Consider the following 14,007-nt stretch of genomic DNA (forward strand, 5'->3'; position numbering starts at 1 on the left):
GAGTGCACATGTCAGCTGTTTGATTCTGCTTAGCCACAGGAGAGCCAAGATGTTGCTGTATCAAATTCAATTTTAGCATTTGAGATGTAAATTTATCAGGATTTATATAGCAAGAATGTCTTACATTTTTGGTTATTAGAAGTTTTTCATATTTCATTACACAAAACAAGGGAATCTGGCAAATGGCTTCTTTGAACTAATGGTGGTGCTTAGTAGGATGAGGGACTTTATACTTTTTTGGAGCCATGCAGGCTGAATTCAGGTTACACAAACATCTACGCTGATTAATGATGTAAACAATGGCAAGCACCGAACTCTCCAAGTTTAGATCAATTTGCGAAATGTGAAATTCATTGTTACTTAGTGACCAGGCCTCCTGAGATGCAGGACGCATATCCTTGCCAGCTGAGTTGGTATCTTTCTTTTGAAATATATATCACAGAAACATGAGACTCTTTCTTGCTGACAGTGGTCAGATTATATGACTGAGGTGATTAAATATATATGTATATGAGCTGTGCTTCGCATTGTAGTGGCACTAATAACACAATAACAGCACCTAACAGAGCAGTAGACGCAGTTTATGCTTCATGGCAGTTGTTTAAGACGTATACATGCATCATTTTACCATCACCTGCTACCGTTTTATATTCTTTATCCACAACTGTGACCACGTTACATGAATTCATCAAACAAACAAAAGGCTGTGAGCAAAACAAACATTACATAAAAGACAGAAGAATAAAAAAAAAGTTGAAGGTAAATTTCCTTTTATTTCGCAAATTAAATTGTTGCATTATTTTGAGTCATGCATTACAAAATGCAAGGTGAAATGGGTGATGACCTTGCATTAGAAAACATTTAACGTCAAAGACATCAAATGTAAAAAATTCAAAAAGTTAACAGTTGTCACACTGTCCTTTACCAAACTGGTCAAGTATAAAAAGCGACATTAAAGAATTAAGGATATATTTTAGACAACATTAAATCTACAGAAAAAGCATTGGAGTTATTGCTACCTTTCCACTCATATATTGTTCTTTATACATAGTATAGCCATTGTTAAGCCAAGTTTAAACATTCTTAAACAACATATGCTCTTGATCATGAGAAATGCAGCAGCACATGTGGACATGTTCCGTAGTAGGCTTCATACTAATAATACATGAACACAAATAAAGGGTTTTTTACTGTAAGGCTCCATAATAAATACATAAATAGCATAATTTAAAAGGCACATTATGAAACATTTTCTTCAAAATGAAAGATTCACATTCAACAATGTTTCTTCCCTTCTGCTGAGTTTACTTGAGGTGCAATTTAAAAGGGAAGAAAAGTGAGTGCTTTTACCAGCTTCAGCTGTCACTTCAGCATTTTGTCTTATGTGCTACCAAGAAAATACATTTTAAAATGAACTAGCTGAGGATGTCTAATCTATCTCACTCCAAACAGTTATTAAAAAAAGAGAACAATCCTAACAAAACTTCTCTATCAGTGTCTGCATAGCTTTGTCAAACAAAATTCTGGTCCAAAACTATAATATACTGAAAACTGCATGATGATGTAACATGCTGTTCTCATATCTGTATGCAAGTGTTTTGGTTTGTTTTCAAAGAAGTGGGGAAGAAACCTGATCATAAGACATAAATGTAAATGGGAATTTTATACAAATTCCACTGAAATATATATATATATATATATATATATATATATATATATACATACATACACACACAAAATTCAGCAATTCAGCAATCCAGTGAGTCTACTTCAATTAACATTAAATATATCTACTACTGAATAAATATTAAATATTCAAATATATTCAATAGTGACAAAATACTGATCTCGCTTGAATAAAATATAGAGCAATCCCCTCAGTTGTCTCCACATTTTTGGTGATTTTCTTCAGGCTCTTTGGTAGAAGGACTGCTAAGATAAAACCTGGGAGTGACAACCATCATTCAGCTTCTACTGTTTTCCCCCTCCTAACTTTGCCCTCTTCATGAGAAGAGGGGACCTCCCCTGCTTTCCTCATTTATAGTAGTTTTTATAATTTTACTGCATGCGATCTGTCTGGAGCTGCTGAGGTTGGTACTGGCTGAAGGCTGCAGCGGCGGCGGCAGCTCCTGGGGTGGCAGCAGTGGCGAGCGGCTGCTGGACAGCGTATCCATACCCTGCTGTAGTCATGTAGCTTGTCGGTGCTGGTGAGGCCGCGTACGGATACTGCTCATAGGCAGCTGCGGCAGCGGCAGCAGTTGCAGCAGCCGCAGAGTACTGAGCGTACGTTGCTCCGGTATAGTCAAGGTACGGGGAAGTGGCAGCAGCAGCTGTTGCCGTAGCAGCAGAAGGTTGTACATGAGGGATCACCACACTGGGTTGGACAAAGGCCTGAGGGTAGACGTAGTGAGCAGGGATCCTGTAGGACACAAAGACACACAGGGTCAAAGCAGAGCAACAGCCAGTCATCTGTCCAACGCTGAAACTAAATTCTGGAAAACTGAAAAGCAGGCGCCACAAATACGTCAAATCCAGTCCTCAGAACACAGCAAATCCATTCATTAACAACTGAAAAAAAACCTACCTAGAAATGAAAAGTTAAGGAAGCAGCAAAACCACAAAGAAACACAAGCGCAGCTTTTAATTTCAAAAAGCGCCTGAATCTGAAAGACAGTAAGGCATTAAAAGAAGACACAGCCCAGCTCTGCACCCAGTGTTTCACTGAAAACTGTATTTGACAAAATGCGAGCTTATCGCACAACACCACAACATATCAAGATAAGAAGTGGACATTATTCTGTCCACATACTGCCACACCAACACCACACATACAGGCATGCTCACACATGTTAATAGGTCCTTAAACACAAACAAATATGGAAAAAATAGTCTTTCTGTGTTTTTAAAACGGAGCAGCAAATGAATGCAATAAATTGCAATGCAGTCAATGTAGCTGCCGAGTTAACCATACGGTATCTCAACAAGTGGGTGCTTGGTTGTATTAGCTTGTGCAGAGGCCTTGTCGTGTCTCTTTGTTTGAAAGCTAATCCAGTTAGCTATTTTAAAGAAAGAAAGTGGAGTAAGAGCTGCAGATTTCCATTGGAAGAGCAATATTCTGTATATAGACCAGGTTATAAAGGGATAAATACAAGCCTAGGTATTTGGTCCCACTTTAAACTTGTGTTAAATTCACCCTCATTAAATATATTGAGGAGCAGGTGTGAAACTGTTATATCTGTCCATAGAAAAGTGCCCCCTCCCCCTTCTTACAGACATACACCCCCACACAAACATACACGCGCAAACTTGACTGACAAGGGAGGCTGGAAGCATGCTATTTTTGCTCCCCTTGTCATCTCCAAAGGACAAGCTGATCTTCTCCTTCAGTGACACATGGCGCTGGACTCGCCATCTGTAATGGCTGCGTACACCGCTCTACTGCCTCAGTGGCTTTCCTGAATTTACTTATTTATCATCGGACCGGAGGCGTCCTAGCTGATCAAGAGGTGGTGCTCTTGTTACAAAGTGGGATACATTGCTGTAAAAAGCAGCTAACCGCTTTGTACTGCTGCTGCATAATGATCACAAAAAAAAGTTAGTTTGCCTATAAATCTAAGCACATGTATAATTTTCAATTTGATAAGATAGGAACAAACATGTTATCCATTCTTTGGGATTTGACATTGTTTTAATATCAAGAGTTCAAGTGTTAAAAGGGCACAGCTGATTTAAGCCATGTTTACTGAAAGAGACGGGATGGACATTTTGTGGTCCTGCACGTCGAGAGCTAAATAAAGGTGCTTTGTAAATCACCAGGACACATGGGTAATCCCCAGCACATAACCAAAAGGCTTCATGGGCACATGGCTCTGCCCACCTGTTGTCCACAGCTGAGCGGCTCTGTCTGTGCCATACATTATTAACAGCGCTGCTGAGTGACTCCCATTTTCCATCTGAATTTGAGAGGCCATGGAGATCACTGTAGCCAACAGCTGCTGCCTAAGAGACCGGCTAAGATCTCTGTCTCCGACCTACAGTGCACTGAACGTTTGTCTATGTATAAAAAGAAAGACAAGACTTTTTTGTTGGTTTATCACAAAGCTAAATAATGAATCCATAATTGCATATGTAGTTAGTTAACATCTAAAAACTGTTTTATACAGAGTATGACCCAGCTTTAATTTGGAGTCATTTTACCATCATAAAAACATTGGGGGGAATTGAACATATTCTTCTTCACTTTTCTGGGGTGGAAACACTATGTGTCTCACTCCCCCTGCACATTTAGAGGATAGAGGATATTTTTGGTTTATCAGGAAAAAAGTACGAGCGTAGCTGTAGACGTAAGCTACAAGTGAAAACAATGGGTTAATAAAAAAAGAAAAAGAAAAAAAAAAGGGAAAAGAAAACACAGCATCATGGGTAAGGAAACAGAAAAAGAACTCCCACATGCAAGCCAGTGTTTGTTTTGTTGCAGGGGATCGATTTTGAAAATGAACACAGTGTGAGTGATCATCAGCCCCCTTTTGACAACAAAACACGATCAACTTAATGTTAACTAAAAAACTGGGGGGGGGGGACACAGGCTAAAGCACAAATCAATCATTAAAAAAGGGAAAAGAATCAACACCCCATTGCAGAGTTACAACTCCCTGTCAAAAACTCACAAAGTCTGCACAAAAACCTCCTGCACCCCCCACCTCCCCCACTGCAAGTAGAAATAAGCACACAGTTAAGCTGAACACCACATCATACTGAAAACAAGGCACACACCAATCTATGTACTATGGAAAACTGAAAAAAAAAAAAAAAAAAAAAAAAAAAAAAAAAGGAAGAAAAAAAACATAAGACTTCCATGCATCTAGTCACCATTTCAGTTCGTTTGTGTATGTCAGAGTATACAGGTAACACTTTAGTGCTCTGCCCAATGCAGACTCAGCTATTCCTCAAATCATCATGTCCCTTCATCAGCTATTTTAACCGTTACCGACCCTGTCAGATCAGAGAGAGATAGACAACATGAAGTCAAGTCCTGTAGTGGCTGGGGACAAACGTTCACTTCCTTCACAGTCAACGCCAAGCAGAGGAGCACACATCAACACTCACATGTCCTCAATCAGGATTAAATAGGTGGAGGCAATGATAAAATACATGTTTACAACAATAAAAACAGATTATAGAAGATCATAAAAGACAATAGCAGATTTTTTTTTTTTTCTCCATTTCATACAGAAGATTTTGTGAAAGACGTGGAAGCTGTGCAGCTTAACATACCCATAAGGTCTTTGGATGAATGCTGGATGGATCTGAGGCATGCCAAATGCAAAACCTGGAATTAAAACAAATTATTACCATTAAGCTTTTGTTTAAAATCTTAAAGTTTCTTTTTTTATGCACTGGAGATAATGTTCAAAAGAGTGGTCTGATCCTGTGCAAGACTGCGTGTCCCTTCCAAGACAACAGAAAAGCTGAAACCGAGTCAGTGAGTTTACAGGAAGCTCTCATGCTTCAAACATCAAAATAATGATTTAATTCTAAGTTCTATCTTATATTTGTATCTACCTCTAGCAGGATACTTTTATTAACTCCACGTAGCAGTGGTGGCCCCTGCGTGCGACTGTGTAAAGGGCTGCCATCTTGGGATGCCACATTGAGTATTTAACCTCTGGCTGTGTGAAATGAGCCCCTCACCTGGCTGTATGACCCTAGGCTTGGCCCCCAGGTAGGCCAGGTTCACATTGGCTTTCCTTCCATCTATAATGGGGTTGGGATCCTTACAGGCTCGATCAGCGGAGGCCCGGTCTGCCATGGTCACCTATAAGAAAGTCAATTCAACACATGGAGATATTTTATATATAGTTGTATAGTTTGGTCACAGTGATCAACAGGCATCCAAAAATAACTTCACTTCATAATGTGTGGTCACATGTCTCATCCAGTACCAGTGCTGTTCAGTTCTGCCACAGTAACACTTGCAAATGGCCTGTTTCTAACCTGGCAGAGCAGTCAACAGTACAATCGACTCTTTCAGCCTCGATGGGCGCCGATAGTTGTTCAATTGACCTGATCACCGACTGTGCACGTGTGCAAGCTACTTGAAACTCGAGTCATATCAACAGGTTGTTACTTACGAATCCATAACCTCTGGATTTGCCCGTCTGCCGATCAGTGATGACCACAGCCTCCTCGATGTCTCCAAACACTTCGAAATATTTCCTTAGACTTGAGTCCGTTGTGTGATAAGGAAGACCTCCCACAAAGATCTTGGTGAAGGTGGTGTCTTTCTGTGCCGAGTGCATCATGTATGTATATGTGTGTGGGTGTGTGTGTGTGTGTATCTGTATATAAGTGATTTCCTGGAAGTTTTAAGGTCAAATAAAGTAAGGAAAAGCGTTCAGATGTGCAGGGAGAGAGTCTGCAGCGCGGACAGGCAGCCCCCTCGGTGGTGTGACTGTGGATCTGAAGAAGGAGGAGGAGGCGGAGGAGGACACCTGTTAGTTTGTCGCGGGAGGTTTCCCAGTTGTCAGTGTGACACAGATACTTAACTCCACCCAGATCCAGACCACTGTGTTCAGGAGACCTACTGTTGCACAGCTGCTAAAACAGTGGCAAGGACACACACGGCTGCACAAGACAAGCAGAGGGAAAACCAATTTTCTCATTTTCACATTCCTCGTTTTCACAGTAAAGTGAGAGGGGGGAGGGGGAGGGGTCGAGGCACGTTTGAGAAGGATTTTTAGATTCACCAGGGACAACATGGATTGGGTGTAAGATCATTAAAGCTACAGACAGTGGGAGCTAGAGCAATCCACACGAGGTTGCTCAATCACTTCCTGGGTTCTAACCAGGATTTTGCAAACTGCAAACATTTCCTTTTTTCCATCCATTCATGAATTTTTCATATTTTATTCATTTATTGAAAACTGTTTGTGTAAAGTGTATTCCTAAACACATGGGTCTAAGGGCTGTTTGAAACACTGCCAGGAAAACATTTCAGGTGGAAAATACTTAAGTCTTTGGTCTGAAAGTGTTTTTCTAAATAAAAAAACGATCCATTAAAAAGTTATTTTTTTACGACCCCAGCTGCCAATGTATTAATCAACACATTTAACATTTACAGCATTATTTCTGTCCACATGTAATGTCTACTATTGGTTGTGTCCATCCACTGCTAACACATGAATATTTTTATAATATGGCGCAAGATTTGAAAAAAAAAATACATCAGTTGACCCCACGTGGACATGATAATTGGTGAGATGAACTCAAATGTGATATCGGCCTAATTATGAGAAAACGTATATTTGGCAGCGTTTGCAAAACTACACCGATTTGCACTGCTAATAGTGGGTGAAGACTTGAAAACATAAGACACCTTCAATTGAGTGGCTCATTCCATGCATGGGACAGTCCACTGTGCCTGCATCATTTGTGGGTGACAACAACATGTTTACATGGTTGTTGTTTACATCTCTATATCAGCCAGACAGGATAAGTTCAAGGGGACCATTGCTCCGCATTAAGTAACCAGAAAATAGAGCAAACATGACTGTAGTAAAGGAAACACTGTTTGCATGTTCTTTGTAAAATTTACTGCATCTTAACATAATTTAAAGTATGTATTTTAAAGTATTTTTGGCTAAATATACAAAAAAAGTTGTTTTCCAAGAATGTATTCACACAAAATCATATTTCAAATAACCGCAACATCCTCTGCAAATCTATTCCCTGTGTGTGACCACTTTACATATGGTAATAAGGGCCATATGTAAAGGGCCATTAGGAAATAAGATATTTTTTTGTTTTAGGGAACTGGAGCATAGTGTGGATTGCTGTGTCATACTGTGCATATTAAAAAGACATCTTGGATACACTTGGGAACTCAAAACAACTGACAACCGCAAGACTGTGCCGAATTTGAAGGGAAAGGTAAGACTTGAGTAGATCTTTGTCGGCGAGACGAGATTCACAGGTGAATAAATTATGGGACATTTTTTTCTTTTCACGGCAAATGTTGATGTTAAAGGAAATTTTGCGCTTCTGTTCACATACAATATGTTAAATTGCACAAAATTCACATTCAGATAATAGAACCTTATACTTTGTGAGGACAATCAAAATTCCTTCAGAATATCTCTTTTGGAAGCACAATGAAATGCCATGGGTCAACACTTTATATACCCAGTGTCTTCTATACTAAAATATTAAGCTATACTGCTAAAAAATACACAATACACAACCAAGATGAATGAATAAAGAGTCGACACAGTGCTTTGATTGTAAATGTTCTATTCTAGAACATTTTGTACCAATTAAAACAGTTTGAGATACATTATAAATACAATTCTGTACATTATAATAGTGTAAATACTATGTTCAAATACATTTCTATTTACAACTCCTTCTCAGGGAGAGCAGCTTTGTTCTCTTCTTTAAAGTAAGGTCTTGGGTTTCTTTCAATTTCTTGAATATATAACTATTTCTTGTCAGTTCCACAGTTCACCACGTCCATAAAAATATAAGTTCATCGGACAACTTCTCTCCATAACTACACTACTTTTGCACCGTTTTCCCTCGCCTGATACTGTCCAGCACCCATTCATCCAACCGCCCATGTGAAAAATTGCATCATTGAGTACCTTTTGACATGTAGTGTTATACATCAGTCAGTTAAAATATAAAATGCAGATGAACAGTCAGTTAAAAAGGTATTCAATCAATCATTCAACGAGGCTGGATGGCATTTTGAATGCCTCTGGGCATCATGATATACATACACAGGTTTCAGGTCCATACAGATTGTTATTGTTTATAACTCAGCGAACTTGTTATGGAGTTCATTGAGTAGTCTGGGGTTTATGTGCCTTTCTTTGTGGGAACAGGGCAATAAGGCATCAGTATATCCAGGCCATATACAAAGCCTAGCTGCTTTGTTCCACGGATTAAAGTGATGACACACGTTGCTTCAGTCACTTCAGTTAGAAAATATTTCATCAGTCCAATATGGAAGACAGTCGATGAACTCTCCAAGAATCCTTTCCAGTGCAAGCATTCAAACATTAACAGTCTCATGCTGGATGGGGATTATTTCCTCCACAGTGTTACAGTACTTCAACAGGATAATTTAATGTCATAACTGCAGTCAAACACTGAAAGCAACTCAGGTTTTGCAGTTTTGTCCTCCGTTCAGGGTATGTGGCATTACTCCTAGAGATATGGCACTAAGCTTTACTTGGACACATAGATATATAGTGAATACCTCCACATATGTACATTAGAAAAATAACATATTACTCATAACAGCAGATATGGAACCGTAGTTCTTTGGTTACCCCTGACGTATCATATTGATGTAAATATCAATGTTTATTAACAGTAGTACATTCTTAATCTTCATATCCCAGATTACTCCACTATGAGCCTCAGGGGTGGATGCATTGTCTTATAAAAAATATTATATATACTGTTCAGAAACCAATTTAAGAAAAAGTACGTGGGTAATGTTTCCATATGGTCTCCCAGTTAAAAGTTAAGTTCTCTATCAAAAATATCAACGTATAGAAAAGTCAGATATGTGCATAGAGAAGTTTCAGTGAACAGTAATTAGGATATACCTTCATTAAATGCACAGGTCAGGTACGTGTCAGGAAAGCAGACACGCCAACAGAATACATCAGCTCAGAGACTGAAGTCATCCCGCAGTTCACCCATAGGCACTGGATCTGAGGACCACGCTCAGGTCTCTGCTTTCCCTCAGAAAGCTGGTCCTTCTTTGGGTCCTATCTGATCAGAGTCTGGGGTTCTGTGTCCATGGAGGGCGGTCCTCTGGTGAGACGAGATGGCTTGACAAACACACCGTGGCCTGGGGGGCAGCGGAAGTACACTCTGCCCTGGACAGTCCCGTTGTGCTTTCCTACAGGAGGGCCAAGTGTGACAGATTTAAAGACTTTAGTGGATCATTTGTTTTTCCTGAATTTCCTATTATGTTACCTTTGGAGCGTTTGCATAAAAAAGCGGGTTTCCTAATAAATAACCATGAGTCAGTCTGTTGATGACTACCTCACCAGATAGCCTGGATGATTAAACTTATGTATAAGCCTCCTGTGTTAATGTATGCACCACTAAAGCACTCATCTTTCATAATGTGAAACATTTCTGAGGGAAATGAATATGTGGTCAGGGCCACAAGTGAGCAAACACAAAAAACAGAGCTGTAGAGGACTGCTGGCCTCCACCCACACCTCCCTTACCTGTTTTGTTGGATCAGGAGGCAGAGGAGAGGAAATGAATAAATTAGACCTAACCTACCCTCTTTTGAAAATGTAGAATATGTTTCTGTTTGACCCACGAGCTAACGTGCAGTTTTATTTGATGGCCGCCCCAAATCAAATTCCATTGGATAATTTAATATAATTGCCCTCAAGTTTACACATTATCACATTATCACCTGCCTTGTGAGGAAACGTACATGGTATGTACAGTATTCCTAAATAACTTCAAATTACCAATAATAATAATTATAAGCAGGCAATTTTTGGCCCATTTTCATGTGGCCATCCAGATATTGACATCAATATTTGAGGGTTAAATAAAAATGCCACAGAAAGACAAACATCTATGATGGAGATCCCTCAGGATATGTACTGAGTGGAGCATTTAACAGTTGAAAAATGAACTTGTCGGTGGTCTCTGGTGCACAGACTACGTGATAACGACGCTATTTCTAGATTATCTGAAACATATGTTACGCTTAAATTGTTCCATTATAAACATACATTTGTTGGGCACTAGTAACAGTTATTTTTGGAGCAAAATCATTAAAGGGACTCACCCACTGCCATGTCCAGCTTCACACCAATCCAGATGCCTTTAGCAAACTCTACCCCTCCAACATAGTGGACTGTTCCTCTCCTCTTCCCCACCCACACCTGTTCCCCGGGGGCCATCCAGTCAGGAAGCTGAGCCACAGGGGTGCTTTCATCCCCGCTGGAGTCCCCAGAGGGCTCCGCACTGCTGGGGTTAGGGCTGGGGCAGGGACTCCCGTGGGGCAGGTCTCCTTGTGCTGGCTCCTGGATGGGAGGTTCTCCTCCTGCTCGCGGAGCTGGGGCAGAGGATGGGGCTGTAGATGGAGGGGTTACTAGGGATGGTGATGCTGGAGGTGGGATTGATGCAGAGGGAATTATTTGGGCTGGAGATGGAGCTGGGACTTTGTCAGATGCACTTACTGGAACTCTGACTGAGGTGCAAACTACAGTTGAGTTAGGGCAGGACACAGGTACACTAACAGAGTCTTCATTGTCAGGACATTTGCATATTGCATTTTCAGGATTAGATGTGTCGATAATTCCAGGGACGACAGAGGAGTCTTGATTGCCAGTGTCACGTTTTTCTGGATTATCTGGTTTCTTCTGCTCCAAACCCTCCTGCTCCCATCCCTCTGTAAAATGTCCTAAATCACTCTCTCCAATACTGTCATCAGCCCCTTTAAAGTCAGTGAATTCCTGGCTGGTGCTGAGAACACATTTGTGAGGCAGAGGGAATGTTGGCTGCTTGTCTGTGCAATTAGGAATACTGACAGATGAGGAGCCCTGATGGTGAGTGAGTTGTTCCTGTAGCCCACCTGCTGATGGAGGAGGCAGTTGGGCGTCACTCCCTGCAGAAACACTTTTGGTTTGGGTGCAGCCTCGCCCAGCGGGACAGCCGAGGGGGTCCTGGGTGTCTCTGGAGGTGCAGCTGAGGTGGTCAGAGCTCTCACTGGCACTGAAAGGCATGTCAGACAGCGTGGCGTTGGAGGCACTGTGTGAAAAGTAGCCACTGGTGCAACTGCTGGCCGTGGGGCTTCGTGGCACCTCTCTCTCTCTCTCTCCGCTCCCGCCTCCGCACCGGCTTCCCTTCATGTCAGAACGAGAGGGTAGAAACCCCTCCTGGCTCTCCAGAGTGGCGTTGTAGATCTCAAAGTTTGCAAAGTCCTCTGGGATATAAGGCTGGAAGCCGCTGTGGTCCTGAGGGCCCCGATTGAGATTCAGAGTCATGTCCACATCTGTCTCCTCGTCCTCAGAGTCCTGCTGATCAAAACAACAGCAGCAGGACGAAAAGACACATCCCACCAGACACGATGTCAGTTCGAGCCTGTATAGAGCAACAGCCTGCACACTTTTTTAAAAGTGAATGAAGACAACGATTAAATGCCATAGGATGTGATAATGGAAAATGAAAGTGATGTACGAATTTAAAATGCGGTTCTGTTTCAGGCGTTTGTTGCTGTACCACTGTAGTCAAATGCATGTTCTGTCAACTTAACAATATGCACGGTTCACAGATATATAAGCACAATATGAGCACTATATTATCCCTTTTTAAACACTGTTAAAGCAGCTGGAACACATTTCTGATGCTGTTCATGAAATGTAGTTACATAGGCTACTGTCCAATTCCCTGGGCCAATTAATAATAAACGAAGAAAAAAAAAAACGCACACTACAAAAACTTTTATCTTTGGCTTGCACACTGTCTAAACAAAGTCTGTGACTGCAATAGCTGGTGTTATATCTTGTTTTTGTCTGCATACGTGTGTGACTCTGAGTGGAAATACTGCCAGTTCATAGAAAGACTCATTGGCCCTGGTGCCAGCACAGAGACTGCTAGGAAAAGAGAACATGTGTAATCCTGTGTGACACTTACAGCAGTGTGGACATGTTTCATGTGTGTGTAAAACCCTTACAGTAACCCTCAAGGCGATGTGTGCTGGTGTGTGGAGCACTTACAGCAGTGTGTGGCAGTGTGTGGCTGAGCTGTCTGCTGGTGGGAGTGGAGATGGAGGTGGAGGTGGGGGTGGAGGTGGAGGTGGAAGGCTTGCAGTGGCCCTCGCTGCCTGCCCTGGGTCGGCGCCAGGGGCAGGGAGGGGGGAGCAGTGCAGGGCTGTCCACACATGAGCGCATGCTCTGCGGATGGGTCAGAACAACAGCACACACTTCACACACACACACACACACAGCATGCATGGAGCTGGGCAGGCCAGTTACACAGTTAGTGGCATGCAGTTTGATATTTCAAAAAAAAAAAACTATGCTTGAAGTGTCCAAGGTGTGTGAGCAACACTTTTCATTGCACCAAAACTTCTTTTGCACAGTGCACGGTCCATATGTCTTTTAGCTTCTTGACACTTGTTTTCTCATATCCACACATTATTATAGCCTGTAGCAAACATCTAAATTTTAATATCACACAAAAGACAATTTTTATCCAAGCTACAGTGATTTATCTTCCCCTGCAGTCATACTTCTCCCCTCTCTTTTGCTTTAATCCTGCCGCTTACTGAACCATTTCGCTGCCAACTAAAGCCCTCCACCTCCCAAACACAGCAGCCCTGACAGGCACTATATTTGTAAAGTACGAGCACCTCCTTTAGTCCACTTCAAGCAGAGATAAAAATAAAATTATGCAAGGTTAGTTGAAATTGTTGGAACAGCCACAAACTATGTGAAAAATCCAATTATCTCCGACAATATCAGACATGAGACTTTACAGCGCAGCTCCGTCTAGTCAAGAGTTGTGGCTATCCCCTGTTGAAGTCATGCTCCTGTGAGTCATGCTGATAGCACCATCACGTTCGTTTTTCATCCAGTCACACAACAGCAAAGCCACTTTCTTAAAAATCCTCAGGCAGCTTTGGACAATTAGTAATGTCTGTATCATGTTGTGGCGATGTAAAATGTAAAAATGTTCTTTGACAGAGGACTACCAAAACAAGGACATGTGGGATTGAAGAAAAGTTCAATGGGAAAGAGAACAACATGGCAAAAACATACTTCCCTCTTTAGCGAGAGATAGTGTAATCCCTTCCTTCCTTACCTCTTGTCCCAGCAGCGGCCGGGCCTCCAGGGCTTTCTTCGCCTTGTTCTCTTCTTTGACAGGCAGCAGAGACTTGAGGAACTTCGGTGGCTGAGGGGAGAGGACTTTGAAGGGGCTGGAGTTGAAAAAGTTAGGGCTCTCTGGAACCAAACCTGT

At 41.6% G+C, this 14,007-nt stretch overlaps 2 protein-coding genes across 11 annotated transcripts in view; both read right to left on the minus strand.

Annotated features, from left to right (window-relative positions):
- Positions 1-753: 753 nt before the first annotated feature.
- rbm24b (RNA binding motif protein 24b) lies at positions 754-6,493 on the minus strand. Its single transcript, XM_023403132.2, has 4 exons — positions 6,132-6,493; positions 5,692-5,815; positions 5,275-5,329; positions 754-2,419 (listed from the first exon to the last, which is right to left on the minus strand). Exons 1-4 carry the CDS (start codon positions 6,300-6,302, stop codon positions 2,059-2,061), a joined length of 711 nt encoding a protein of 236 aa, XP_023258900.1. The 5' UTR covers positions 6,303-6,493; the 3' UTR covers positions 754-2,058.
- Positions 6,494-8,272: 1,779 nt separating this feature from the next.
- Positions 8,273-14,007, minus strand: part of kif13a (kinesin family member 13A) — a 37,591-nt gene continuing 31,856 nt past the window's right edge. For 5 of the 10 annotated variants that reach the window (XM_023403087.2, XM_087173155.1, XM_087173157.1 and 2 more), the window contains 4 exons: positions 13,852-14,003; positions 12,765-12,941; positions 10,832-12,065; positions 8,273-9,913 (listed from right to left, as the gene is read on the minus strand). In XM_023403087.2, coding sequence (XP_023258855.1) covers positions 9,780-9,913; positions 10,832-12,065; positions 12,765-12,941; positions 13,852-14,003 — 1,697 coding nt within the window. In that variant the 3' untranslated portion in view covers positions 8,273-9,779. The remainder of the gene's footprint in view (positions 9,914-10,831; positions 12,066-12,764; positions 12,942-13,851; positions 14,004-14,007) is intronic. The other 5 variants (XM_023403088.2, XM_087173161.1, XM_087173160.1 and 2 more) reach the window with 3 other exon arrangements.

Source organism: Seriola lalandi, unplaced genomic scaffold, assembly GCF_002814215.2.
Source record: "Seriola lalandi dorsalis isolate HSWRI2012SDOR001 ecotype SW California unplaced genomic scaffold, Sedor1 jcf7180002054062, whole genome shotgun sequence".
NCBI classification, from domain to species: domain Eukaryota; kingdom Metazoa; phylum Chordata; class Actinopteri; order Carangiformes; family Carangidae; genus Seriola; species Seriola lalandi.

Bases quoted from the DNA above. Each gene is read 5' to 3' on its own strand.
- rbm24b (XM_023403132.2), bottom strand. From the start codon at position 6,302: ATGATGCACTCGGCACAGAAAGACACCACCTTCACCAAGATCTTTGTG. The intron at 5,816-6,131 runs GTAAGTAACAAC...ACTTTCTTATAG, and splicing joins AATCCAGAGGTTATGGATTC to GTGACCATGGCAGACCGGGC. The intron at 5,330-5,691 runs GTGAGGGGCTCA...TTTTAATTCCAG, and splicing joins GCCTAGGGTCATACAGCCAG to GTTTTGCATTTGGCATGCCT.